At 40.0% G+C, this 27,025-nt stretch overlaps 1 protein-coding gene across 2 annotated transcripts in view; it reads right to left on the bottom strand.

Moving 5' to 3' along the window:
* sfswap (splicing factor SWAP) overlaps nt 1-27,025 on the bottom strand; it is a 107,176-nt gene that overhangs the window by 61,336 nt on the left and 18,815 nt on the right. For both annotated transcript variants that reach the window (XM_080419965.1, XM_080419966.1), the window contains exons 6-10: nt 24,973-25,070; nt 23,703-23,859; nt 17,128-17,401; nt 16,579-16,731; nt 15,598-15,691 (exon numbers count right to left, since the gene is read on the bottom strand). In XM_080419965.1, the coding sequence (XP_080276091.1) occupies nt 15,598-15,691; nt 16,579-16,731; nt 17,128-17,401; nt 23,703-23,859; nt 24,973-25,070 (776 nt within the window). The remainder of the gene's footprint in view (nt 1-15,597; nt 15,692-16,578; nt 16,732-17,127; nt 17,402-23,702; nt 23,860-24,972; nt 25,071-27,025) is intronic.

Genomic DNA, 27,025 nt, shown 5'->3' with positions numbered 1-27,025 from the left:
CATTGCACTGAATGTCTGCTACAGTTAGATTTCCTACACCAAGGACCTCCAACAAACACAAATGCACACACCGATGTGTACACATTTTCTTTCTCTCTCACACACACACACACACACACACACACACACACACACACACACTGAAATAGAAGTGGCATGGAGAATTACCCATGAAATATAGCTGCCCCATTTCCACAGCAATTTAATTATGCTTTATCACTGACAGTACATTGCACAGAGTTTGCTTGGTCAACTGGCAAACTGCACAGGGAGCAAAAGGTAAGCAAGTGTTCTATCACCAAAGATCAACAGTTACATCTTCACATTGGCCATATAAGTGGTTTACATACTGCTAAAAATCCTGTATCTGCCACGGCCAGATAACCAGAACCTCTCTGTAGTAACCTCACCATACCAAGCAGTCTATGCCCACATGAGTGATGCAGCCCTGAACAGTTTTGACAGTATTTCACGGAACCCTGTCCCCAGGGAATGATTAAGTCACAATAAGCAATTTCTGACCACTAGAGGGCAGAATGTCAATTCCAAACAAGACTTTGGCCCAAGACTTAAAGGAGAGATCCGCCCATTTTAAGTGTTATCTTTGATGTGTCGCTAATCACTCACCATCATTGAAAGGGACGTTGAGTTATTTCAGAGAGTCCCGTGTCCTGCAGTCTGTCGACCCCCTCCGTTGGCATAATGGGAGCCCGTGTAAGAGTGAAAATCGTCTATTATAACCGATGCAAAGTTAGTATTTTCTCTACTACTGCTCATTGTGGAGTCTCATGATACTCAAACGTGCACTGAATGTCGCGAACGAGCTATCGTTCATGCAGAACGAGATGATGCTGGTTGCTTACTTCTTCCACAGACGCCAGGTTCTGTGGAAGTAGTAAGCAACCAGCGTCGTCTAGTTCTGCACGAACGATAACTCGTGCGCGACTTTCAGTGCATGTTTGAGTATCATGAGACTCCACAATGAGCATTAGTAGAGAAAAAAATTACTTTGCATCGGTTATAATAGACGAATTTCACTCTTACACGGGCTCCCATTATGCCACGGAGGGGGTCGCCAGACTGCATGACACGGGACTCTCTGGAATAACTCAACGTCCATTTCAATGATGGTGAGTGATTAGCGACACATCAAAGATAACACTTAAAATGTCCGGATCTCTCCTTTAAGTCCGGTGCAAAGCGCAGCGCATTGCCATTACTTGTTTTACAACAGACGCAGTTGTCATGCAAAGTAGCAAAGGTATTGGTCTTAAGATGAGGTGTGGTCAGGCAAATTGTCTATTAGGGCTAGTGAGAAAATGCAGAAAGTGGCGGCACCTTAGCTCATATAGTACCTGGTTTAGTCCAGCACAGTACTTTTCTGCCATTTACAAAATGCATTATTCAGATGAAAATACACAAGTACACTTTGCTTGCAATCAAAATCCATATGAATTTACAGGGAGTTGAATTTACTGGGAGTTGTGGAGGATGAGGTTCATTTAGTTTTTCACTGTCCAATGATGTACAAAATTCTTTATTTGAAAAAATGCAGGATAAGAATCCAGATTTGTTTTGGATGTCTGAATGTTATATGTTAAGTTGGCTGTTCAATAAGGAGGTTTTTGTTTTAGGAAAATTCATAGAGAAAGCATGGCAGTTGCGGTGGAGGACGATGTACCCGTAACCCACAGCTTGGACAATCAAAATGTTTATGTATTCTGTTTGTGGTGTATCTTGGTGCATGTACATTGTGTGAGTGTCTTATAAGCCCGTGCGGGCTGGGCATCTTGTGGTGCAGGACACTATCATAAAAATCTATCTATCCATCTATCTACAGGGCATAACATTCAACACAACACTAACATTCAACATGGCAGATTAAATTGCATTGAATTGCATTAAATTGCATATGAATAATAAGCATAATATAAGTATCCACTGTTCTTAATCTTTTAACACTAAAGAGAAAAGTGAGTGAGTGAGTAAGATATGTTATGTTTATTTCAATAATGTATTTATTAATAATAGAAAATATGAATACGAGTTTGGAATATGTTCAAGGACCTCTTGCATTCGACTTATGAACCCATGCAGTTCTGGCTTTCTTTATATGTCTCTGCGCAATGGAGCATACAACAATCACATGTTATCAATATCCATGATGGGGCTCCAACACAGCCACTGTTTACAGGACATACGTTCATCAGTGTGGATGCTCACGTCAATATAGTTATTCATATTTAGCTATCAATAATAAGTTACTAGGCATGTAGCTTGTGAATGAAGCTGCAAAAATGGGTTCATTGTGAAGCCACAAAGGGAAACGTTGGATGGCATGGACACCACATTGTCAAACTGGCTGGCTGTGATGTAGGGAGGAACTATGCAAAAACGTTAGACACAGCCGAGAAGCACCATATTATTTTTCACAATACTGCACTGATTATATAGCCCCTCATGTATATACAAATATACATTGGGCACATTGTTCTCTTTTTTTATCTGTCTGTCACCCACGCAACTTATGTTCCCATAGCCCACAGGGATCCCTTTCCAAAGCCAGTGCACGGTGTTCCCAAAAGGCAATCACAACACATTTAATCAATGTATTGTTTGGAAAAACAATAAAAAAACACATCAATATCTTATCAAGAAATACTGCTGTTTATCAATATCTTATCAAGAAATACTGCTGCTTGTATCCCAGAACTGTGCTGGGATTTCTAGCTGGCTGTCTAACAACAGCTGGGAAACAACTGATTGAGTAGAATAATTTTTGGCTAACATATGGCATTTTAAAATGGAAAAGCCCTGCTCAGCTAAATACTATTCAAATGATGACTGTATTCATTTTTCTTTTCTTTTTATAGAGAGCGGCATATTCATTCTCAAACTACACAAACAATAGTGTTCACCTAGTAACTTAATTCTTACCCAACTAAATATCACTAGCTACTGGACAGAGTGGCCACGCCATTGTTAGACTGTCTTGTTCTGGTTCTAGAGCAAAAACAGTTTTTCATTGGTTACTGTGGACCAAGGACAAGCCTGAAATGAATACCAACCTTGTGCTCTCACAGTTAAAAGTGGGAAAAAAAAACATGTTTCTTAAATCTTATCCTTGGCTTCCCTTAAAGGGGAAGACCACCCATTTTCAATATTTAACTATGTCATTAATATAGCATAAAGGAGTTGTGTGGAAATAAGAAAATGTTTAAATGTTAAAAATTTTAAATGTTAAACCCAAATTGATTTTGGGTTTAACATTGCAAATTACACCGTGATGACTCATCATGGTGTAATTTGCAATGTTAAACCCAAAATCAATTTGGGTTTAACATTTAAAATTTTTAACATTTAAAAATTTTCTTATTTCCACACAACTCCTTTATGCTATATTAATGACATAGTTAAATATTGAAAATGGGTGGTCTTCCCCTTTAAGTATTATAAAGGTTATGAGCAATGATGAAATGAAGAGCAGCGTAATGCTGACCTTCAGAATTGGCCTACTCAGGTAAAAACAATTCTAATGAAGATCCTCTACAGTGATACACCGTACAGTAACAGTGGTACTCCACTCCAGACAGAACAAGTGCAGCAAAATATCTCATGTCTACTTCAATCCAATGTCTATTTGTTTAATGTAAGGTGGGTGGTTGCAGGGGTTGCAAAGGATATGTCAAGAGTGAGTGGGTGGATGGCTTAGTGGATGAAGGGAGAGGGGATGGATTTATTTCAGTTTTTTTAATAATGTATTTGGCATTTATTGCATAGGGCTTTTGTTGAAAAGTAATAAAAGTATATATTTCTTTCATTGTAGAAGGAAGAAAAGGGCATAGTCCTTATGATCTTTCAGAGATTCTAGTGCTGTAGTAACACAGACATGCTAGAAGGAAATGTGGATAATGAGGTTTTCCTTTCAGAAAAGAAAAAAGAAAACATCTTATTGTTCATTTGGCTGTGGGGGTACTTCCCCATTTGGCTACCCAACCTCCTTCCAAAAGGAGACATGGACAGGCGCGCGCACATAAAGGTTTGCACGCATGGCATGCAATACAAGCAGGTAACACAGTAGCATCAAGCTGAGTCACACAAATCAAGAACAGCGACTTTTGCCTTGCAGCTATTGGGGCTTCACAGTGAGGCTGGCATGCAGCTGGATAGATGGCTTATACAGATAAAATGATGAATTGATCATCGTGGAAGGAAAAGAATCAATAGACATGGTGGTGTAAATAGATTGGAGAGATAAGTTGTAACTGAACTGTAAAGGTAGCCTCAAAATGGGGAGGGGTTGATACACTAGATAGATTTAAAGATTTTTTTTGGTCACATTCTCAGACATGTATGTGCAGTGAAATGTTGGTTTGACAGACTCAGACTGTCAATGTCCAACATACAGTAATACACGGTGTAATTTATGTAAGGTAAAACAAGTTATAATAAAGTAAGGTACAAAGTAGTGATAAGTAATACATTGGAAAATGTAAGAGACTACTGGCTACTGACCCATTAAAGTTGATTGTACAATGAATATCTTTAATTAGACTCTATATTCTTTGTTGACCAGTGTGCCCAAGGTTTCTATACTAATTGGCCTTTTCTCCCTCTATGCCAAATCTCTTCGTCGAAAATAGCTGATCTACAAGCTCACAACAGACAACGCATGACAAAAAAGCAGAGGACCAACTATAGAGCCCTAGGGGACCCTGATCAACGAAGTATACAGGGTTTAACTGGTTAACTTATACAGGGTTTAACTAGTTAAATTTGATAAAACTACCCGACCTCAACCAGATTGTTCAAAATAAAAACATTTAAAAGCCCTGAAAAGCCCTGCCTGCACAGAAGTCTCAAGTTTGGCACCCATTTACATCATAGGATAATTAGAGCCAACCTTCAGCCTCAACTGCATAAAATCCAGCCCAAACATCGCAATGGGTCTAATTGTGGGTAAATCAGCCTTTTTGTTGTTAATGGGGAAAGACCACCTGCTGTGTGTGTGTGTGTGTGTGTGTGTGTGTGGGGGGGCGGGGGAGCAGACAGAGGGGAAGGCTTTTATGTAAAAGCTTGAAACTTGAAACATAGCCATGGCACAGCCTGCATAGTCAAATACACAGTGAAGTCCTCAGCATTTTTAACTCTGACACTGAGAGTAGACAAATGGAGCCAAATGGACCCGTAAGATCCAAGGTTGAACTAAAGAGTTCACTTAACACTCAAGAATTTACAGTGTGGTCTCCCTGGGAAGAAACCAGCAGGCTAGTGGTGAAATATGCAAAACCTACTGCTGCTGCGCGTCTATATAAAACTAGTGTTTGTGCTGAGAGACAGAAAGAGAGAACGTACTGTGTGTGTGCATTTTCTGTGCGTGAGCGAGAGAGGGAGAGCGAGAGAGCGAGGGAGAGAGCGAGAGAGAGAGAGAGAGCAAGCAAGCAAGAATGTGCCGTCACAAATATATTTTAATATACTCTTGTAAATTATGACAATTAGATTATTAAAGAACGTGGGTGGAGGTCTGGTGAGAGCAGGTGAGATGCAGTAATAAATGCATTATTAGTAATGCAGTCCAAAGGTAGCATTCGTTCGCACCGTATGGTATTATGGCTCAAACAAAAAGCAGCTGATGAATACATTATATGCTATTCTCTGGCAAACAAATTCATGCAAAATGATGGTTTCCACTTAACAAGCTTGACCAAAAAAAAAAAGAATTCTCAATCCAATCTGACTGGGGAATATACAACAATGACATCACCATGAGAGAGTTTCATTAGATGGGTGTTTTAGGGTGAAATTTCTCTGCGTTGATTCATCCAATTAATTGCATTTATAAGAGCTTAGCTGATGGCCTGAGGCCAGAGCTGTGTGCCTCAGTCCCAACTGGTGTATTCTGGTTGCTCTTGATCACCCTACTGTCAGATAAAACAGTAACATTCCACTAATAATTACAAACTCTGAACTCAATTATCCACAAAACCGTGTGTGTGTGAGTGCGTGTGTGTATACTGTGTACTTGCATTACTATACTTATGAGGGCCAAGTATATATATACGAATTTGAGAAGCAGACATTGTGAGAACAATTTTCCTGTTCCTTACAAGAGAAATTGCTGTTTTTAAGATTTAAATGGTCTATGATTTTTAAAGTACGGTTTACAATTAGGATAATATTACGGTTGGGGTTAGGATTAGGTATTTAGAAGTTAGGTGTAGGGGCTGGCATTGGAATCACGCTCGATTTATACTTAGTGACACAGCGGTGCACCTATATTGAATCTTTCGTTTACAAATATTTATAAAATTGCCGTCATCACAAGTCTAGTGATACAAATGTAACACAAGTGTATCTGTGTGTGCGACGGAGGGGGGGCTCTAACATGTGGAGTATCTAGTATGTGCATGATTCTGTTTGTGTATAAAGGAATATGCAACCGAAGTCATGCGATGTGTTCAGCCTCATTCAGTGCAAAAGAAACAAAGAATAACTGCCAGAAAAGTAAAGCTGCACTAAATGAGAAGAATCTGGCTAACATGCCGTCTGGCAAAGGATTAAAAAATAAATAAATAATAGCTCTCAAATTGGAGGTTTAATTTTCCAAGTTACAAGAAGACATTACAGATTGGCGATGCATACCAAATGTTGGTTTCAGGCAGACCAGGAGAAAAACGAATTCTATTCAGGCACTTTGTACAGGAAAGAATAATAATTTATTCATAGTCTATTTTAGTTGATATTAACAAGACAACACAAAGCTATTTATTTCTCACTGAACACATTAAAAGGACTGACACCCTAACATCCTAAAAGTAATGTAATGTAATTCATTATGTTTTAATACAAATCGTGACAAAATAGACAAACGTCCAGTGATGCAGCTGTGACTCAAGAAACCACTGAAAACCACATGAAAACATGTATCACTACACCCATACTGTACACAAATTGCATCACCTCAATGTAAACAAATTGAACAGCACTCAGAATTATCATACCATTGATAACTGTACGTAAGCCTGGTTCCAGACAAATCTGCCATTGCAAAAAGAAATTGCCCTTGGCAGATTAGCAGTGATATTGTCTGGCGACGCGAGGCTAACTGTACGTAGGCCTATATTACCGCCTATATTACCGCTTACCAAACTAAATTCGTTTTTTTCTTTTTCAAGATAATTTGAAGGCATTTTCTGCTTCAAGTGAGACAAGAAAGAGCATGCAGAGGGAGAGGGGAAGCCACACAACACTGATGATCCAGAGTAAAGGACTTTACACACCTGGAGCGTGACGAATAAACAATATGAAAATATACTGGCAAATATTTCGCATCAAATTATATTCACATAGTTGACTCATACATGTTGATGCCTTTATTCATGGTGAAAAATCGACCTCAATCCGTTTATTTTTTTGCCGCTTTATTGCTGCGGTGTGTAAGGACCTTAAGACCCAAACCAAGGAGACTGGGGCGAATCAATCAATTCAACTGCATGATTGAGCCACCAGGAATCCTGGATGACATATCATGGATATAATTTGTGCTCTACTGACAGTGATATAATAGCAGAGTGATTTTATATAGATTTACTTTGAACTTTGACTGCAAAACAAAAAAATCTTTTTTTTTTAAATTATGTACAGTCTGTTTCCAACTAACTCCAAATGAACCATCTTTAGGTTTCTTTATGACAGATTGGAATCTTGGCTCCTTTAGTTTCCAGTTCTGAGAGTTGTTAATGCTCATAAACATTGATCGAGCTGAACAATGTAAGATAAGTGAAATTAGTTTCTGGACAGATTTTGGCTTCAATCATCAGCTTTCGCATCATAATGCAGACATCCTTTCCCTGATGGCTTTTTCATACAGTGGTAGAACTAGGATTTTCTTGGCTCTTTGCCTTGAGACTCATAACAAAAAAAAAACACACTGGTCCACAGCCAGCCCAAACCCTGCCTGCTGCAGTCTCCTTTGACAGATTTTTAAAGCCCTCACCTGGCTTTCTTCATTAACTATAAACGTCTAAATAATAGTACGGACTGCAGAGCTGAATTATTTGCATCCTATTATAACCCTTTCAATCCGGGAATGCATCTGTCATTTCAGATTTCTTTGGCTATTCAAAAATCGCAGATATACAAGCTCAGAGCTTGTAGATCTGCTAAGTAGATCTGCTATTTTTTTTAAATCTTGAAAATCTTTGAATATATATTTTTTTAAGCGAACATTTGTAAAACATTTACTTCCAGGGACCTCCAGAAGCAAAGATTTGAGTTACAAATGTCCGCTTAAAATAGAAAAGAATCTAATATTTGCACACATTTTCATGATTTTTAAAAAATAGTCCAAAGGAATCTAAAATGACACAGATGCGTCCCCGGATTGAATGGGATAAGTAACACAAATCACAAACAGACGGCAGTCTTCTTGATGGAAAAGCTAAGCGCCCTCTTGGTTTAGCAAGGGCTGCATTGTAATGGGCCACACTCCTCTGCACACTGACAAGCTAATGGATTTGACTCATCAGATGACAAATTGCTCTTGGGCTGTGTCCACATGAGACCTGTAAAAAACTGCGCTAGTGCCGTTTTGTCCTTCATTTCCTCATTCCTATGAGGTAGCACTTTCACTGCTTATAACCCAAAAAAGGGACCTGGCCTCTTTTTTAGCGTCTCGCTAGCACAGACCTGCTCTGAAGTTGAAACGCTTTCAAATTAAATTTATGAATGCAGAACACATCAATGTCACTTCAGAGCCCCGCCAAACAATAGGAGTGAAGCGGGACCAGAGATAAGTATCAACAGCCTTTGTGTCTAACATTATGGAGCAACTTGGTGCCTGATGCTAAAACTAATGTCTCAACTTGACGTTAAGTCCGCAACTGGCGCTAAATAGGAGTTGGCACTTTGTCAACAGGCCTCCATTGGACACATGGCCTAACAGTGGAAAATTTGATTCGGTCTCTATCTCTTTTGCTGACAGCTACATGAAGCCTTTTTACACAAACTGAACCAGCTGAAAATTTTGAAGTGCTTTGGTTGCTTTGAATGGGGCAAACTATTTGCCTGAAATAGGAGGGGCCATGTTTTTTCCACCCTGTGAATTTGTATCATGCTTGCAAACACAGAACAAATAAATTCAGCAGCAGTTTAACAGCACTCAAACAGTATTGTGCATGGACACTAGCAGCACTTGTAAAAATTGTTTTTGACATGTGTCCCAATCCCAAAAGAGTCTTACTCACGTCCCCAGACTGGGCTGAGAATAATATATGGGAATTTTTAAGTCGTCAGGAGTCATCAGATCGTTATGCATTTCACACGACCAGGATGCGATCCAGACCCTATACATTGCTTTTATTCCAATCTAATTACATTATCGCATCACCAACGTGTCTGTTCACGAAAGCGTGCAAGGTTCCCGTGATATGTACGCGAGAGCGAGACAGGACGCGTCTCTCTGCGTCTCTCTCCACACAGACACAAACGTGTAAAAAAATAAATCATAATAACACCAGTTGCGCTGCTGCGCAGCATGGCTGCTGATTCCGACCGCGGTTTTATCAACATATTCAAGTGAGATGTGTTGGTTTTTAATATAGACTATATTTAACAGCAATATTAATGTATCTACCAATATGTATGACACCTGAATTTACCCACAGAATAAAGGTCTATATATTGATATCCATCTATCGATCCAGACAGACATACTTTCTGTCTGTGAGCCGTTCATACTGTATGTCATGTCCAGTCTGCGACAGGACGGCACAAATATCAAACCTGCTAGATATCTAGAAACGCTCGGGAGGCATCGCCGAACGATCGGCTCACCCTCGGATCCTCTCGCAGTACTTTTCACGCAGAACCTCGGCGAGCGAAGCCCGATCTTGCGTCAGATCGGGGATTTGTCAGCGAACGCCAAAAAAGGTGGGCGTCGGGCGACAGCATAATCAGGGCAAATATCTTGCAGTGCTCTTAGGAGAAATGGCAGTGAAATTCTAAAGGGCAAAAGTTGAGTTGACGCTTCTTGTTTCAGTACCAGTATTACATTTCCTAAATCTGTTCTCAAGATGTGAGGACATTAGCTATAATGTTAATGATGCTCACACCAAGGTGGATTTGGGCATTACCCAAGAACAACAGTCAATCCCACAATTGTCCTCTGTCCTCTCCCTGAACCCACACTGCATTTCAAAATGCCTATTCAAAGAACCCATCAGATACTGTACCCGAGGTGAATTGCCTATAATACCTCTGGTCCATTTGCGTTAAATGGTATGACCAGATCATATTCTGAAGGCGCCTTGGTACGAAAACGAACTGTGCTTCAAAAAAGATAAGGCCATAAGCATGCAAATGTGTGAAATATCTGTGGTGGAATTGAATGGGGATCTGAAGCAGGGATCACTGCAATTTTACTAAATACAGTATGTGACTGGTGCTGGGACGTCACTTTGTCCTGGTAGAATTCAGTTGCTGTTTCACACTATCTGTAAGTAGGAATTGTATTCTTACATATCGTCGGTGTTCAGTGGAAATCAATCATTCCTATTTTATTATCATTTCTTTTTAATTAAAATGGTGAAACTAGTCGATCAAAACATTGTGAGCTTATAGATCTGCTATTTTCAGTACTTTTGTGTGACACTCTAGTATGACGAAGTAGGGCATTAATTAACAAAAAAAACATACAAAGTTGAAATATGAAGATACAAGGTTTCTGCCCGACAGCCAAGATATTTTATATATATATATATATATATATATATATATATAGATATAGATATAGATATAGATATATATATATATGAGATCGCTCAACGCATTATCACACCTGTTGGTTCAAACAGGTGACGAGTTGGGCCCAAATCTGACCATGCATCACCCGTTTGTCGGCGAGTATTGTTTTCGTAGGATGCAAGATGCAAGACACGGCTTGTGATTGGCTGAAACGGAGGTAGGGAGCGCTCGGCTGTGTTCACTTGGACTGCGAGCGAGGTGGTGTAGACATGTCGGAGGAACCAAAACTAGGGGGGGGGGGGGGGGTTACAATTCTGTCTCTATCGGGACATAACTCGGACGCCACTGAGTTGTCTGAAGCAGACTTCTCAACGTTCGGCACGGCGACTCGCTCGCCTAAGCTGGCTCGGCGGTGCCTCTCGTGGCTCAAATCTGCTTCAGACTGCGCACCTCCGTTGCCTCCGGCGAAAACAAGCACTCCCTTACGTCTCGCCTCCTACAGAAAGAATAATAGCGTCCTGTCGCATGCTGACAGGGACGTGATGATTTATGATTCGGTATGCAACTCAAACGGTGCTGAGCCAGCAGAAGCGGACATCGCACCGCTCAACACGGCCACTGGCTCAGCGTCTCGCAGGGGGGTGCTTCATAGGGCTCAAGTCCATTTCTGACGGCACTGTTTGAGAATCGGATTTGCCTGTAGTCTGAGCAAAGCCTTTGCATGATGGATGCAGCAACAGGCTGTGGTGTTTGAAATTCATACCAATGGACATATAGTTCCTTTTGGGAAAAGTCTCTATAACCACCATTTTAGCTATGTTAATGAGCTGAGAGATTAGCTGCCGTGAGGTTCTGACTAGCATACAGTATTTATGTATTAATTATAATATTAAAAAAATACTGGATAATTCACTATTCGCCGGCAATGTGATGCTGTGAAACACCAGCAACACAGATCACACTGATCTTAACCAATGGGACCCGGAAGGCAACAGTGCACTAAGCTGGAAGCCTCATTAAGGGTTTGATAAACCCTGATTGGATTAGCAAATTGTTCTGATTTGACTATAGAGAGTAAGAGAGAGGACAGGTGATGAACAACGTCTGGCTGGTAGAAGGAGCCATAGACACACTCCCCTGATAGAGAAATCACTCCCCTGGCACAACATACAGACAGACATGGCTAATAGGCCAGTATTGCTCCGTTTCATGCTTAGAAAGGTGCATTTATCCTAATTTAACTCTCCCAACCCTATTACTTTATTTTCCCTCATTCTCTCTCTCTCTTGCAGTTCTACATTTCAGCCTTTGGGATCTGTGTTCGGCTACTTTCAACATGGGACATAGTGTAAAGTACTTAAAGAAAATATTTTCAGAGTAAAGAAAATAATATATATATATATATAGACAAAGCACAAAAAGCTACTAATATTAAGGTTGATTACGAGGACACTGGTCACTCTATTCCCACCCGAACTTTAGAATTGGCCAAGTGGGGTTGATGATGGGGGACAGCGAGGATGGGAGAGGTACTGTACGAGGTATTAAAAGTCAGCCACCTGAAATGTTGCTGATAAGAAAAAAGGTTCTCTAGACGAAGGTTCTCCAGCGACGAAGTGGACACACCCTCTCTGACGAAAAGACGATTACCTTGCTTCAATTCAAAGATGTTGCATATCCTTACCTAGTGTCATGTAAAGTAGTTTCTCCTATGCTGTTGCTGTGCTTTATAGTGGCATGTCTCAATAGATTAGTTAGTACACCGGCAGCAACTAATGAAATAGTTATAAATCAAACATGGAGCGTAGCCAAGCATCATCTTGCATAACCACTGGCTGCACCACTTGCAACCAGTCAATTTGGAAAAAAGCCACAAGTAAATAAAATGATGAGCAATTGACAGTTTTGTGTTTTCTAAACACTTCACCCACATGACATGGGTAGACCAAGATGTCGGAAGAGGACCGGAGGAATGGCAATGGTGGAAGAGGTCTCGGCACAAACAGTTGGTACAAACATCCTTTTCAAAAATAAATCATCAAACATTATAGGCATTACATTTTGTTTGACTCGGTTACACGGATAAATATTGTGAAAATAGCCAAACTACAAGCTCACAGCACCTCGCACTGCAAGGCCTGTAGAGGCGTGTAGATCTACAAAGCTTGTAGATCGGCTATTTTCACAATGTTTCCCTCTTTCTTACGTAACATTTGTCAATTTGGCCAATTTGGTATTAAAAAGGTCTTAAAACTAGATACCCTGTGTGTCTGTAAGTTGGTTTGTTTACTGTTGAGTGAAAACACAATTTTGGACATTAAGTTAATCACCCGACCCCCAGTTTGGGAACCACTGCAGTAGGCGACTCACTACACAATATTGTGTAGCCAGACGATCAGATATCTCAGTCTACTGATACCAACCCTAGCATCGGTACTCTGGGGCAAACATTCCGCAAAAATAGCAGATCTACAAGGTCAAAAGACACAAAACGTTGTAGATAGGCTATTGTTTTTCAAAGAGATGGTGTATGAAGAATAAAGGAGGGGGCCAAGGATAGAGCCCTGGAGGACCCCGGTCAACTAAGTATAACAGAATTTAAGAGGTGTGGACCTGCGGGCCAGATGCGAAAAGGGATCCAATATGGCCCACGGGATGATTTGGAGAACAAAAGTTTCCAAAAATCCAAAACCATTAATTCTGTATCCACTGTACGACAGCCGTCGTCTCCGAGTCGCTCTCTTTGTACTGCTGCTGCACCAGCAGCTTGTTGTGTAGGCTACTTAAGAAAACAGTAGAGGGTGATTGACGCTAATTAACTACTCTGCTGTTCATGACTCCTGTCCAACTATCCCAGAGCGACCCAGTTAATTTCCCCTCTTCACTCTTTACAGACTGTTCATGTCATTCAAAGGAATATTTACAACAATAGTTACAGTATGGTACAGTAGGCCAAAGGACAAACTATCACGGCTGAAATCGGAATTGTGTAATTTTCCTTTACAGAGCGAGCAACATAGGCTGTTTTCCAAATAAGAACATGCTAATTAAGCTGTGTAATTTTTGTTGTCATAAAGATTTCTAAATTTAGCAAAACTCTCTTCATAACATAATTCCATTCCCTTTCTCTAGTTCACTGCACCTCTTTTTCCTTGCAACACACAAGCACAAGCACACACACCCACACTCACACACACACACACCACCTCCTTACAGTTCGTCTCCATCTCCTTCTCTCTCTATTAGCTTAGCACACAATGAGATGAGAGTGTCAGTAGACCATGCATTTACAATAGCCTACGCATCTATTTAACAAAATTCCTACACAAAAGATGTATGGAGTTTTAAATCCGTTGTTGCCACTTGCGTCTCGCACAGGGGAAAAAAGAAGACGGACACAGGGCGAGAGTGCGAGAGAGAGAGCAAGAGGAGAGAGGTTGCTATGTAATCTTCTTGAAAACATTTTTTTTACATATACATATTGGTCATCTATAGCAGAGACTGAGACACATGAGAACAGGTAGGGGTGTGTGTGTGTGTGTGTGTGTGTGTGTGCACAATTGGTCTGGCCAGTATGAAGTCACATTGACCATGACCTATTTTTTTTTTTGAATAATAACAAGTAATAAACAGATTACTCAGTTACTAAACTAGTTAGCTGCAGCACTCACAATTCAAAATCTATACAGGGAATAGTGTAGGTTCAAGCTGAGGCATACAGCATATTGTACAGTACACAAAATAGAACTTTCATTCAAACCAAGTTTCTAATTATTAACTTCCAATTAACCAAAGTGCCAAAGCATATTCCATGCTTTGGCACTTTTATAATAGAGATCAAGTTTCCAATTTATTAAGGTTAGTTCTCAAGTTAAATACATTTTAGATACCAACCTTGCCTAATTACATAAATCCAATGAAACAGGTGATAGACACCAATAATTGAAACGCAAAGATATGTTCAAAACACCCTCAAGATGAATTAGCACCATGGCACCATTAGCACCACTATGGAAATGCAGTCTTCATATATTTCTATTTTTTTCTGCAGTCAGCTTGTAATAATTATAGCCTAGTGTGTGTGTGTCATGAATATTAATCAGTCAGGATAAATTTAATCAATTGACTTATGAATATTTCCATATTTTCAGGCCCGCCAGAGACCACAGACACCGCCCTCCTGCCTGCCACGACATGAACTTTATATGTAATATAATAATTGAACGAATCAATGAGCTAAAGGTATATATACATGTACTGTGTGCACATCTCTCTATATGCCTTGTCAATATCAGATTTTTAACGTAAGGCCCATATCAGGTCGATTACAGTATATCAACACAGGAACATGGTAGAACCTTGTATAACCAGATCACTTTGCAAAAAACACTCAAGAAAAAAACACTATTTATATAGCATCAGAACTACTGGAGCTGCAAGGAACAGACGGATGCGAGGAACAGAAGGATTAATGGACACACGGACAGAGTAAAGAATTCACCAGTGCCACCATTGTGTCAACTCTAATCCTGTGATGTATTTTCTGTTATATTTTTCTTCTTATCTGTAAAAGGTCTTAGCCTGAGCCATCCAACTACCCAATGGACAGGAAAAGGCTTTGGATAAGGAAGGAGTGGGTTTCTCTCCGCAGTAAAATCCTGAGTGTTCGTTTAACTCAGAGTGTACAAATGTAACCAAATGAACCCTTACATTTTGTACACTATCTGAGTTACAAGATGGATAAATTGACACTGAGAAGAATGTTACTGTGTACTCATTCTTGCTGTCTCTCTCCCGTCTCTCTCTCACACACACACACACACACACACACCCACACCCACACCCACACACTACCTCTGGTAAGCTTATTCCTTCTTTCTGCATGAAGTAGTTCTTCTTAAACTCATAATAGGTGTTGTACTGGTTCCAGGACTGCAGGAAGTCAAACCTGCAGTGAAAAACGAAGGCATACAGGAAGGTTTAGCCAGAAAATGGCAAAGGAACTCTGGTCTACTGTAACTCCTCAACAGTGGTGGATAAAGTATATACTCAAGTAAATAAATATCCAAGTATCCAAAAGTACAAATTACAAAGTACATTTTCTTTTTAATATCAATGCATTGCTGTTTTGAAATTTGACAACAATTTGAACACAATTTTGAAATCTTTAAAGGAGTAGTTCACCCCCAAAAAAAATCACCCATGTTTTGATGACCGGGTCATCATCAATAGGAGACTCGGTATGAAACTCTTTGACTCCGAGTCTCTGCCGGTCATCAAATTATTGGCTTGGGAATGCGACAAAAACAATCTCCATGACAACATGCCGCATTGCAAAGCGTTGTGAACTTGTAGATCAGCTATTTTGACTATATTTGAAATAGTGCTTAACTCATTGAGTGCCATTCACGTGTTTCGCGTGTTTTACCGCTATGTTTTTTTTCAGAACCCAAGATATCATTATCTGAAGATTTGCAGCTCCATCCACTCCTTGTTTAACTTATAAATGAACGGCTGTATCTCGCTTCCTAAGCACTTTTTTTTTACTTTGAAAAAAAATAATAATAATCGCACTGGCCAGAAATAGCCAGAAATAATTCAGGCACTCAATGAGTCAAGTTGTTAATTCATCATACATTTTTTGTAAGTTTGGGTCCCAAGAGTCCCTTCCTAGAAATGTAGTGGCGGGAAAAGTACAATATTTCTGAGTTTAAGTCATGAGCTTGCAAGAAAGTACAGTACTTAATGCTACTTAGTTACTGTCCACCACTGCTCCTCAATAAGAAGGAGATCTGAACCAACTGTTTGTTGATGTTCATTGTTCACACTACGCACCGTGGGTCATTCTTGGCACGGACGCTGGTTTCAAACTTGACACCATTTCTGGCCACATATCCAGCCAGCTTATCTATGACCGGCTGAATGTCTGGCGGTGGGGGTATGATGGCTGCCGCTGTTGGCACAGCAACAGGACCTGGGGGCCTGGAACTGTTTTGAGAGAAAGTTAGGAGGATTACAGGGGAGACAGATCAACGCTTAATACTGAGACGCGTCTTTCAAATGGAAAGGGCGGGCTCTATTCCCACACAGAAAAGATTAGGAAATAAAATGGATTCACATGTCGGAGGTTGATTGCCCTTGCCTGGCACAGGGAAACCACTCATATTAAAGCCAATGCACCAAGTACACAAACTGCAATTATTCATAATTTATGATGGACTTAGATATTCGATAGATTTATATATGTGTAAATACTACTGCAAATAATGATAACAATGATGCCCTCTATAAATAACTTCTAAACAGAGAAACAAAGGGCTTATCCAGACAAAAAAAAACGAAAAAAAGAACCCATTTCCATTAATGAGGACGTCCATTATTTACCTGGTTTCTGGTACGATGGCAGTGGAGGCTGAGACAGTGACCTGTGAGGAGGAGGAGGAGGATGTTGCTGCTGCCGCCATAGCAACAGGGTCTGGATGAGGTGGAGGGGTGGTGCCAGCAGGAGGCATGGCTACAGATGAAGTAGGAGGAGGCATCACTCCAGCGGGTATGGAGTTGTAGTAGGAGTTGGCGTCGATCCCTGGGGGAGGCGGAGCTAAGCAGTACGTCCCATCGGGAAGCATGTAGTAACCGTAGTACATCGCCGCCACATTCGCTGTTGACCGATGAGAGAGGAAATCATTACAGGGAATATCTAGACACAGATGTATTCGATGAAATGTAATGTAATTGTTTCCTTTACTTTCTCAGGACAGTGTGTTATTCTACATTGTAATTTAGTAATAAGGAGGGAAAAAAAGAAAAGAAAAAGATAAATAGACAATGCAGTAACCGAAAATTTATTCTATTTGATCAACACTTCCTGTTGTTTTCCGAGGCGATACGTTGCACTGACTGGACGCACCGTGACCTGGCATAAAATAATGGACTACTTTCATTAACGTAAGCAATGAAATCCTTTCTTTTGTTACTTTTGGGTCAATTAATTTCTTCATCAAGTAGCCGTGTAATAAGCAGGATGATTAGACCCCTCAGCTTCGCGTCGGGATCTAATAATCCTGTTGGGGTTTATTTCTCAACAACGACCGGCTCTCCGTCAATTATCCCTTGTCTAAACGAATTCAACTGGAATTCAAGACAAAGGGAAGGAAGAAAATACTGTTTCTATCGCTCTTTCTTCTGAGCATGTAAAGAATAACTTGTATTCATGTTTAAATAGAACACCCTTTTGGACACTAACCAAGTGTGGATCACTAAATGCATTGCATTTTCAAAGCAAAGTAAGAAAAACTAAATGCGAGTCTCCATTAAAGATCAAATACTCCTAGGAAAGTCTAGGTCACTTTTATTCTACAGCGATTGCAATGATTTAAATGGCCACTTTACACAAAATACAAATACTTTAGCATTAGTCACATGAACCTTAATGTACTGTAGATTGGCTATTTGCGGCAAAGATATTTGGTGTAGACTAGAGGGGAAAAAGGAGAGGACCTCCTAGCACAGACTCCAGGGGGACTCCAGTCAATGACGTATAGGGTTTAAGTGGTTAAGACTGAGGTCACTGTGGCTGTGGGATATCATATTAACACATGTTGACTGCAATGACACCTCCTATCTCCTCTACCCACTGAAGTGGGGAGCCTGCAGAAAGACCCGTCATTTCCAAACTTGACATGCATTTGCTCCCCGTTCTGCTCCTCTGTGCGCCAAGACAGAGATTAGGGTTCAGTGACAGATGTTAATCTTTTCCACTGTTCAAAGAAAAAGAAAAGTTCATACACTGTAGCTCCCTTCAATGACTTTACTGCATTTGGGCAAAAACCTCCCCAACTGTGTGAGTGCCCACAGTTGAGATGAAGCCCAGATGATAACCCAAAAATAGAAGAGTGGAGAAAATGAGAATAGCAGGGCAGAGAGGAACGAAGAAAAGTTAACACAGGAGGTTGTTGTTGCGTCTTAACCCATTAAAACCGGAAAAGCATCCGTGTCATTTTAGATTTTAGCGTTGGCTATAAAAAAATAGCAGATACACAAGCTCACAGCGCGTCACTTCGTACCGCGCTGCAAACTTGTACATCTTCTATTTTTTACATTTTTGAAAAATCTTGAAAGTGACTGAACAATGTTGAATAATTTAGAATTACGAAGAAGTTTGAGTACTACTGGCTTAGAAGGAATTTGTAGAATCGGCCTCAGGTCTTAATGGGTTAATGTGCTGTTGCAGTTGAGTCGAGTCGAGTGTTCTTGGAGAGGGATTAAGCAGGAGCTGTTGCAGTGAAAGCTGAATCCAGTTTAACCTCAACCTTTTCCTTCTTACATCAAAAAGCACATTGTGCGGCTCAGCCAAAAACAATAAATGTGTTTCACAGAAAGCTGTGTTTCTCGAAAGCCAGAAAGAACCATATCAGCTAAAAACAGATATTGTAACAGCTATCAATATTCTCTCTCAAGCCAAACAACCTGTCTACAATCTTCAAATGCTGCAGGGAGTCTGTAACTCTGCCTCGCAAAAGTTGTGACAGTAAGCTGTCATTCGTTTGTCATTAGAGTTCACGAAAATACATTTTAAAATATCTCTAAAACATCTTCTAATTTCCAATTCTGCTAAACAGCTAGTTAGATATGCCTTGACTAAATTGGTTTCCAGCAGTAGTTACGTGTTACTGCACAGGCGAATAAAATAGGGGGGTCAGGAAATCCCCTATTTTCTACAAATTTTCAATGCTTCTGCGACTGTTAGGCGGAAGCATTTGAGAAATGTGTAAGCCAATTGTGTAAGCCAAAGTCTGTCTCGTGAGACTATCACTCTTTTCTATCCACCACTGTAGATGGTAATCAGCAGTATGTACACGTTACTACTGTACTGTATGTAGAACAGTAGTAACGTGTGTATATATACGTAGATTATAAGCAGGGCATTTGGCGTTGCCCAAGGTCAGTTACGAGGTGATAAATGTTTTATCACATTTGTTTGTGTAGCCTTATTTAGTCACAAAAACAATGAGAAAACTGTATTTGATCAATGCAACAACTATGGTGGCAACCGAGTTCAATCCATAGTTCAGTTCAGAACTTTAACTTGGACTCAGCTACTGCTGTATCAGCTCTAGGGATGATATGGCTTATGGCCCTCTCAGTCCCTATAGTATCTGTTAATGCTAGGGGAGGTCAGTAAACCCACAGAAGTAATTAAACTAAGAGCAGGTAATATAACTACTTCCAAGTAACCCCATCAATGTTCTTCTGTTAACAAAAAGGAGATTAAAGTGTTAAAGTTTAAAAGATGATGCTTTTCTCATGTGGGGAAAAGCAGGTAAATTAACAGCTGACTTTTTGCATACATAACTCTCTACTCTCTACTCTCCAGGAGATTGTAATGGTAGCAACACTTTCCCTTTGACAGCCCAGCAGAGGTCAGAGGACAGCCTCTGTAAATGTCTCTGGTTTAAATAAATCACAGCAATGGAGACATAAGCACTCACAGGTCAACAGGGGGTGAATGACGGTGGGTTAATTTGTGCAATTGTTTCAACAGAGGTAGATCAAACAAATGGACACATTACTTTCGCAGAAGAGCATTGAGAAACTGAGTGGGGGTGGATTTGACTCATAGTGAATAAATAACTTATAGAGGAAGATGCTAGCCAGGTACTCTTGAATTCAATTGAGCCACTATTGTTTTTTTTACTTTAAAAAAAAAGCCATCATGGAGTCAATTATTTTACTGAAGATTCAATTAAGGTAAAGAAAGCCATTTAGTGATTGAATCTTTTACAGGACGTGACGGCAGGGTAGCCAACTTCAGGTCCTCAAAAGACCCCATGCAATGTATCCTTGAAGAATACAGTTATAGCAGAGGATGAAAACTATGTTTCAAATTCCTGGAAGACGCTCTTCTTTTGAGAGGTTCCCTCAGGCAAAAGCATTTGAAGACAGTGTATCAAATCAACCTGCCTTGATTTTTTAAAATAAATGCTTTGGAGGGTCTATTGTTTTTAGGCTGCTAAAGTGCTGATACTTGATATAATAGTCAAGATTTATCAAATAGAGATTAAATTAAGTTGCAATGTCATTGCACATTGCATTTGGTCTGAAACATGATGTGTATTGCGTCATCTTAATTGGATGGTTCGCCACTGAGGTTTGGTTCAAAGTCAAAATGTAATCTTCGGCCACAACTCACCAATAGAGATTCATGTCCAGTTTTGCAACTGGACACAATCCAACGTTTACAACTACAGTATCTCAAGTGGAACTGTTATGCACGGTGATATACAGTAGATTATTTTATAAAATTACTGATCAATTATTTTTTGTAATCGAATAAATCGATTACTTCGATTAAAAGTTGCACCCCTGATCTTGATGGTCCTGTTTCCTTGAAATATATACTGTAGTGTACATAGAACCACACCAACATGTTTAATTGATTTATCAAGTATCAAGTACCGTACGTTCATGTCAGTGTGAAATTTGAGCTCTGTACAGATAGAAGAAAGATGTGTATGAGAAATGAGTATGCATTGTGTTCTCTTAAATTGTTGAATATTTTTCAAATCTCTTTTTCTTCCTCTCTCCATGTTGCTCATTAAAATAAAATCTATCATATTGGATAAGTCAAAAGACTGGCCAGCACTCTGGAGCAGTAAATCAGCTTTGCAGTGTGTCATACTGTCTAATGTTTACTACTTGGTAATAAAAAATTAAACAACCACTGTTGATTTATATTACTTGGTAGCATTGGGCCAAGGTAAACTTGCAACGAAAGCCACACACACAAAAGAAAACAGTATTACCATTTATATTGAACCCCCCCAGTCTCATCGTAAGCCTTGAAATACTGCTAGAATGGTAATTCAGTTATCACCAGAGCCAGTTCTAGCAACCTTGAGAACAATATCAATTATGAGGTAAGTGAAGAGAGAAAATACATACAACTATCCAATTTACTATTTAGTAAAGAGCGACTTGGAGTGCAAGGCTGGAGTAAGCGCCATGAACCTTTGTCAAACAACATCCATCTCCTTACAAAAGAAATACATCTGTTATTGAGAAAGCACTCTAATTGGGTAGCCACAGCTTCTGAAAACTATGAGCAGACAGATTAATACGATGTAAGGGAATGGGATTAGGCCCGTTTAGATGACTGTCATGACCTTGGGAAAGTCTTCTTGATAAAGACCTGTAAAGCTAATACGAACTACATTACATGTCACATTGAAACATCTTGATGCTTGGTAATTCCTATTCAAAAGAAGAGAAGCACACTTTTATATTGTGTAATCCCACTGAGCCGTCTGCCTAGGGAGTCTTTGATCCATATAAATCAGGGTTTTACAGGGAACTTTTGCCAAAAAAAACAATCAAAGTCTGATCTTCAGGAGCAAAGCGATTACCTTGTTGGTATAATCTACTGCACTAAAATCCATGTCTGTGTCTGCTGTTGACAATGACAAGCACTGGCCATTTTAACAGCATATAGCGCCCCCTTTCATCTAACAAAGTAAAAAGAAAGACTTCTTCAGGTTTTGCCAATTAAGGCAAAATAGCAAACTCAGCTCAGGCTCTCACCAATGCTCATTTTCTCATTTTAGAGTGGAGACAATAGAGAAAGGACAAGGTTGACCTTTTAGAAATATGCCCCAAATTGTTCAAAATATCAATAAAGGACATCCAGATGCCCAGCCCTCCATATCACAGCAAACAACTTCATCCTCCAAGACTTCACATTGTAATTGGTATCAATGTCATTGAACTTGAACCAGGAATTGCATTTCGATTCAGTGTCAGTTGTTCTTTCTTGCAAGATGCGATGTATAGGAAAATATAGTAACTTGATACAGAGAGACTCAGTGGTAGAGCCGCTGCATAGATTTCCAGGCACGCACCACTGGGAAGAGACCACAGGGCAGACCAAGGATTTGGGTGGGGGGGGGGATTATCTCTCCATGCTGTCCTGGGAACGCCTTGGGATCCCCCAGATGGAGCTGGCAAATGTGGCCAGGAAAAGGGAAGACTATCAGGACCCGACTCCGGATAAGCGGACAAAGATGGGTGGATTGATAGGATGATAGCCCCCAAAAATGTTGCTATTTGGAAAACAAGACTAATGTCGAAAAGCCCTGCTAGCTACACTAAACCAGACCTAAGTGGTTTGAACTGACAGACATTGCCATTCTTAGAACGCTAGAATTTTTGAGGGGATAAAAAAAAAGGTATGTGTGGGGGGAGCATATGTTGTATAATCACTGAAGAATGAACACATTGTAAACAACGGCAAAAGCTTTTACATTAAATCGAATAAATTACCATAATTTCACATGATGAAGTCTAATAGCGGTGTGGCTCCCTGTCCAATATCTAGCAATCAATAGTAAATTACTGTGTGTGCAGATGTGTGAACAAAGCCTCACAAATCTCAAAGGTGTTCAATGGTGAAGCCATGGAATACTTCTCCAATAAGAACAAAATATATTTCTAGACAACAAGCTAACTCGTTTTTAGGTTTAAAAACGTTTCATGGCAGTTTTGAGATAACTGGTAACACTAGAGGAAAGGGCATGGGGTCCAATCCAGTCAGTAGGTTTTCAGATGTGTTGTTTGAGACCAAATTGGTGAACAGATGGATGTACTGATCAACATCAAAAAGGACAATGAACCAAAGCAGGTTATTATTCTTACAGAATAAAATGGCCCAAACAAATAAACCTGAGGCCTGTTGGTGAACACAGGATGTCACCTTTTATTTCTAGAACAAAGTTGTTCTTTGGTTGGTAGCAACAACCACCAGTTAGCCAATCTCATCTGAAAGGGAATACGAAGGAACAAAATGAAGCGGACCAGAACTAAACAGAGATGAATAAGGCCACTTCAACGCCATTATATAAATATCCCTAAGGTATTGAGACTACCCAGCTGCTCTGACTGCTTTCAAAATGAAAAACTGTACTCACGGTCAGCAGTGTATAGTACTGGCTCACTGGATAGTGTTACAATTGGCTCTGCCACTTCCACCGGCGTGGGTACCATGACAGGAGAACCATTTCTTTCCTGTTGTGCTTTACGTACAAGCGCAGCCAGTGGATGGTCTGGGTCCATAACTTGAAGAGGCTACAACAAACAAAAATGGTAGTTGGTACTTGGTAAGAACTTACAGTTTGACATTCTTCCTTCATTATTTAATGACTTGATGAAGCCCTGCATGGGCGAAACGTTGTTTGGTTCAAATAATAAAGAAAAGACAGGAGAGCAACCTATCATGTGCATCGTGACATTTCCTTTTCCTTTATTAGATTTTTTTTTTTTTATGTTTAAAGAAACTGTGGGGATGTGCATACAGTATACTACTCCTTTCTTCCTTCATTATATAACATAAATGTACAAATGTTTGACCCAAATATGGACTGTAGCGCATTTTGCTACACAGTAAAATCTGGTCAATTTAGCTTTGAAAGTGACTTTTGACTTGTGCAAATAGAATAGTTGGGCTAAAATGAATTGCATGAAACAAGTTGAAATGTAATGTCTTTAAAGTGCTATGGGAAAGTTGTTGGTCCCTTGATATTTAGATTTGAAAAATACCTGGCTTTTATTTAACAGTCATAATAAATCGGTTCATTACACAGAATTTTACATAGCTGGCATGTTTTAGTCCTACCACCTCACTCAGTACCAAAAGTGATTTAACCACAATTAGCAGGGTAGTTAAATCAAGAAAAATATTAGAAACACGTCAAATCAGTCTGCATCACTGTATGCACATAAATGCAAACATTTAGCACAGATCTGCAAGCAATTACTTTAAACATTATGGAAGAGAGATCCATAGATACATTTAGAGAGTGCTTAAACCCAATAAAAGATGCAATATGAATTCTTAATAGAAAATTAGTGTGGTCAGGATGAATAGTCTCTACAGATGGCAGATAGTTGTTGTACAGCATTACATTTCTCTACAAAGACTCCAGGATTCTTTTCTTCCTGCTCTGGCAAAGATAAATGGCTTTTCTGACAGGGCAGGTGGAAGCAGAAATGGAATGTAGTAATAATAGACTGTAGTAATAGGATGGAGACTGCACTGCCTCCATTTCATAACAATGCTCTCACCACAGTCGACAGGATATAAGTCAGGGATTTTCAGGCTGTGCTCAGTAGAAGAGCAGGCTTACTGAAAGTAATAACATTAAATGTCCTCTGAGAGAAGTTCATATCCTGCTGCTTTACCTTCATCAGCTCCTCCAGACGAGAGCACTTTTTCGGAGCAAACAGGCTGGGATGAAGGTAGTTGCCGTCACCATCATCATCCGAGTCAGACTGTGATTCTACAGGGAGACAGTAAAGAAGGAAAGAAAGGAGCCGTGAACAATCAGCAGTCAAGTTAATGATCCACGACATAATTTAGTACAGAGGTCTTTCAACAGGGGGTCCCAGGGGGTCCGCGAAATTGTTGTTTGATTAAACAATATTTTTGTTTTAAAACACTTTTTTTTGTAATGTCAATTTGTCTTTAAACATAACATGAATCCACCAAATTTTAGCGAACAGATACATGGAGGCAGAAGTTGTTATCCTTCATCCAGAAATGCACACCTTCAGTGACACAAGCTCTCTCTCTCTCTGCGCACCTGACTGGCCGAGATGGTGGCAGAGGTCTCACACAAACAGTAACAAGGCACAGCTGCCAATCAAAGTGACTACTGGCCAATCACAGCTTCAATTTTATACACAATATAATTGTGGTAGCCCCCCCTACCCTACGAGGTAGGGGGTCCCTGCTCCATCTCTCCATCAGTTTGGGGGTCCCTGGCCTGAAAAGGTTGAAGACCCCTGATTTAGTATATGGTTTTGTTCTGTAGGACTGTTCATTCAACAGTGATTAGAAAACACTAACATTAACAAATAAACATTTTAGCCACTAGGGGTGGGATGGCTATGTCGTTTGGTTGGTTGGTTGGTCTGTCTGTCATTCACCACTTCGCTTCCAAACAAGTCATCTTGAAAATTACAGTACTTGCTGGATTGCCATAGATTTGTTGTGCACCTTCATGCTTCCCAGAGATTGACCCCTACTGATTTCGATGTCCCCATGGCATTTCATACAGCAACACATTCAGGCCAAAATTTGCATGATATCTCAAAATCAAATGAAACTCATTGAGCGGATTAATGCACCCTGGAAGAGGAACCAAACTATTTGAGCGATCCCATGATCTTTCCTTTAGCACCACACTCAGGCCAAAGTATAAACTTTTCACGCAAGATACCATCTTGTCATTTATTAAGCAGATAGGATTGACTATTTTGGTGGCCTTTCCTCTAGTGCCACGATCCAGTTTGGTGTAGCAGCATGGACTCTAGAGGCAAGTGGGACTTGTATACACAGCTTGTTCTTTATGTCATTGTTTGTGAGTTAGAAAAGAAAGTTAAAACAGACTAATAGAAAACTAGAAAAAGAAAACTAGAAAAAGTGCTCAAGTCTCCGCCAGGTCAGGTAGGTTATTATGGCCTCCTGGTGGCGCTATAATAGGCCAATGTGAAAAGGGTGCCATTTCTTCTTAGGCCTTGCACGGCAATCGGACACTGCATTCATGATTTGAGGCATTTTATTCCAAAAATGTGGTTTGCTAAATTAGACCAGCTGGTGGCGCTATAACAGGCCAATGTGAAAAGGGTGGCATTTCTTCCTCGGCCTAGTGGGAATGTATGTGCAAAATTTCACGGAAATCGCACACTGCGTTCATGATTTGAGGAATTTTGTTCAAAACGGACCTATCCTGCAAACTTTAGAAGCCAATGTTAGCCAAGTAGGATAGAATATGAAATATCGGACACATCCATCTTGATCACATGACTATAGAGATACTGTGTACCGATTTGCGTGATTTTTGAACAGAATCTGAAGGAGTAAAGGCGGTTACACACCGGCGAATATGCGAATATACGCAAAATTCGGACTCGTTCCGAATAATTAAAAGACGCTTTTTTCGCTCCGCGAAACTGGTGTGGAAGCTTGCATTGACTTTATAAGTTTTTTTTAAAAAACGTATTATTCGCATGAAAAAAATCGCCCCGGTGTGTAAGGACCTTAACACATTAACCGCCAAGAACGTAGTCCTACGGTCCGTTAAATCCAACTGTTAAAGGACGACTTCACCGCTTTTCAACCTATCTTCATATAATAGGTCCTCGCTAATACTCATGATAAATGGTAAAAAAAAAATCTACTCGGTCTGTGTCTCAGAGGAGGGCTGTGGACAGTTCAGAGTCCCGTCTACCA

The sequence above is a fragment of the Gymnoscopelus braueri genome, assembly GCF_963280865.1.
Source record: "Gymnoscopelus braueri genome assembly, chromosome: 22".
NCBI lineage: Eukaryota > Metazoa > Chordata > Actinopteri > Myctophiformes > Myctophidae > Gymnoscopelus > Gymnoscopelus braueri.
This window is presented reverse-complemented; position numbering and strand designations above follow the sequence as displayed.